The sequence below is a fragment of the Formica exsecta genome, unplaced genomic scaffold, assembly GCF_003651465.1.
Source record: "Formica exsecta isolate Colony F162 unplaced genomic scaffold, ASM365146v1 scaffold87, whole genome shotgun sequence".
Classification (NCBI taxonomy): Eukaryota; Metazoa; Arthropoda; class Insecta; order Hymenoptera; family Formicidae; genus Formica; species Formica exsecta.
In genome coordinates, this window is record NW_021853642.1 from 1 (window position 1) to 1791 (window position 1791).

Consider the following 1791-nt stretch of genomic DNA (forward strand, 5'->3'; position numbering starts at 1 on the left):
TATGCGCTCAATGCGTGAAACGGAACGCACCCTAGGACTCTACCAAAAGTTAAACAAAGATAGAACGACATTTGTGTGCACACGGGTGATGTTTCCGAACGCAGCCAAACGCGTCGATGCGCTCTTTCTGTAGGCGGGAGCCCTGAATATACTTTGCGCATGCGCACTACAATTATAAAATGAACTTATTTTGCACGTAATTAAAAAAATTATCAATTTACAAACATAACATTGGTATATTTGTAAATCACAAACGATTTCCTGTCGATTACAGTTTAGTTATCACAAAATCTGTTTATTACTAAAAAGTATCGGCTGATGTCATGACTAAACTAAAATTGTTAATTACAAAAAACCTAATTTGTCACAAACGTTAAAAACAGACTCACAATCAATCACAAACAATTTACAAACAAAATATGCTCAGAAAAGTAAAAAATAATCATATTTAGTAATTTCTGCCGGCTAACTTCATATAGATAATTAGAGTCCTATATATAATTAGAGAAGCGACATCGTTACCCCCTCCATGCTTTCCATGATCGCCATGTTGGGCCCGCAGCTGTCCATTTGTAATCTAAAATGTCTTTGTTGCTAGGATGCGAGAATCCATCGTTATGTATCGCTCATATGTAACTGTTGTCATTTGTAGAGCGCTTCTCCCAAAACTTTGTCTACTTTTGGGTTGTCTTTTCTCGCTGCGCGCTTATACTTACGCGAATTGGTCGATCCTTTTTAATTAATTTCTCAATAATTATTACGAAAATCGCAAAATGGTATAGAATTTTCCTTCTCAGTTTGAGCCAATCACACTTTGGGTGTGTCAAAAATTATCGGACACCCTGTATATATATAATAACAACAGATATTTTAGTAACAATATTTATATCTAAAAATAATAATATATGATATTTATAACAATTTTTCTTCAAACTTGTCTATCTGTAAAATATTCTAAAATCCATAAAAAGGTGAGCATTTTGGGCTAACCAATAGAAATGGACTGTCGCCACATTGCGAACGGGACTTGCCCTCTGCGATTAGACCGAGCGTCTCTCGTTGGTGTCGGTGTACTCTGCTGTGTTTTGTCGATTTTGGCGGGCCGGACTTTGCCAGCGGTACCTTTGTGCCTCGATTATCTTTCGTGTCTTTACGAATTTCGGAGGGATAAATGATGACGGACAAGGATGGCGGTAAGGAACCATGTTTTTCTCGTTAAGTGCTCGCAACCGTATTTCCGCGCGGTAATAAATAAATTAGGGGCAATCGGCAATTTTCGCAAAAGGACGCCCCGATATAAACCGCCACGCTGCTCATTTCATCGACAATAGAGCGTAATCTTGCCGCTCTCGTAGTGTTTGTAAATATGCATAAAAAATCGATTTAACGATTATTATGACAATAGTTCCGGAAAGAGAGTTCTCGCGATAATATTTCTAAATAATATAGTAAATGTTTCTGAGACTACACAATAAGCCGGTTGAACGCGCCATGTCCTTACAAGTATTTAAGCGAAATTGTTGCTTGAAATTAAAAACAAGTATTTCATTCACGGGAAATACTCCTTAACTTCGTCGTGGAATGTTTGTAACTAAAATATATTGGAATATTAATTTATAAATTGTATATAAATATTAGAGATATTGTTTTCAATTTCACAAATTTTGGCACAAAATGATTGCGTACTTATATTATTAATTATGCATTAATTATACATACAATTATAATAATGTAAAACTGATATATATATATATATATATATATATATATATATATATATATATATATATA

The 1791-nt window shown here is 34.6% G+C and overlaps 1 protein-coding gene across 1 annotated transcript in view; it reads left to right on the forward strand.

Annotated features, from left to right (window-relative positions):
- The first annotated feature begins 1035 nt into the window (after positions 1–1035).
- LOC115244783 (probable histone-binding protein Caf1) overlaps positions 1036–1791 on the forward strand; it is a 3461-nt gene continuing 2705 nt past the window's right edge. The window contains exon 1 of the mRNA XM_029822720.1: positions 1036–1193. Within this exon, the coding sequence (XP_029678580.1) occupies positions 1172–1193 (22 nt within the window). The 5' untranslated portion in view covers positions 1036–1171. The remainder of the gene's footprint in view (positions 1194–1791) is intronic.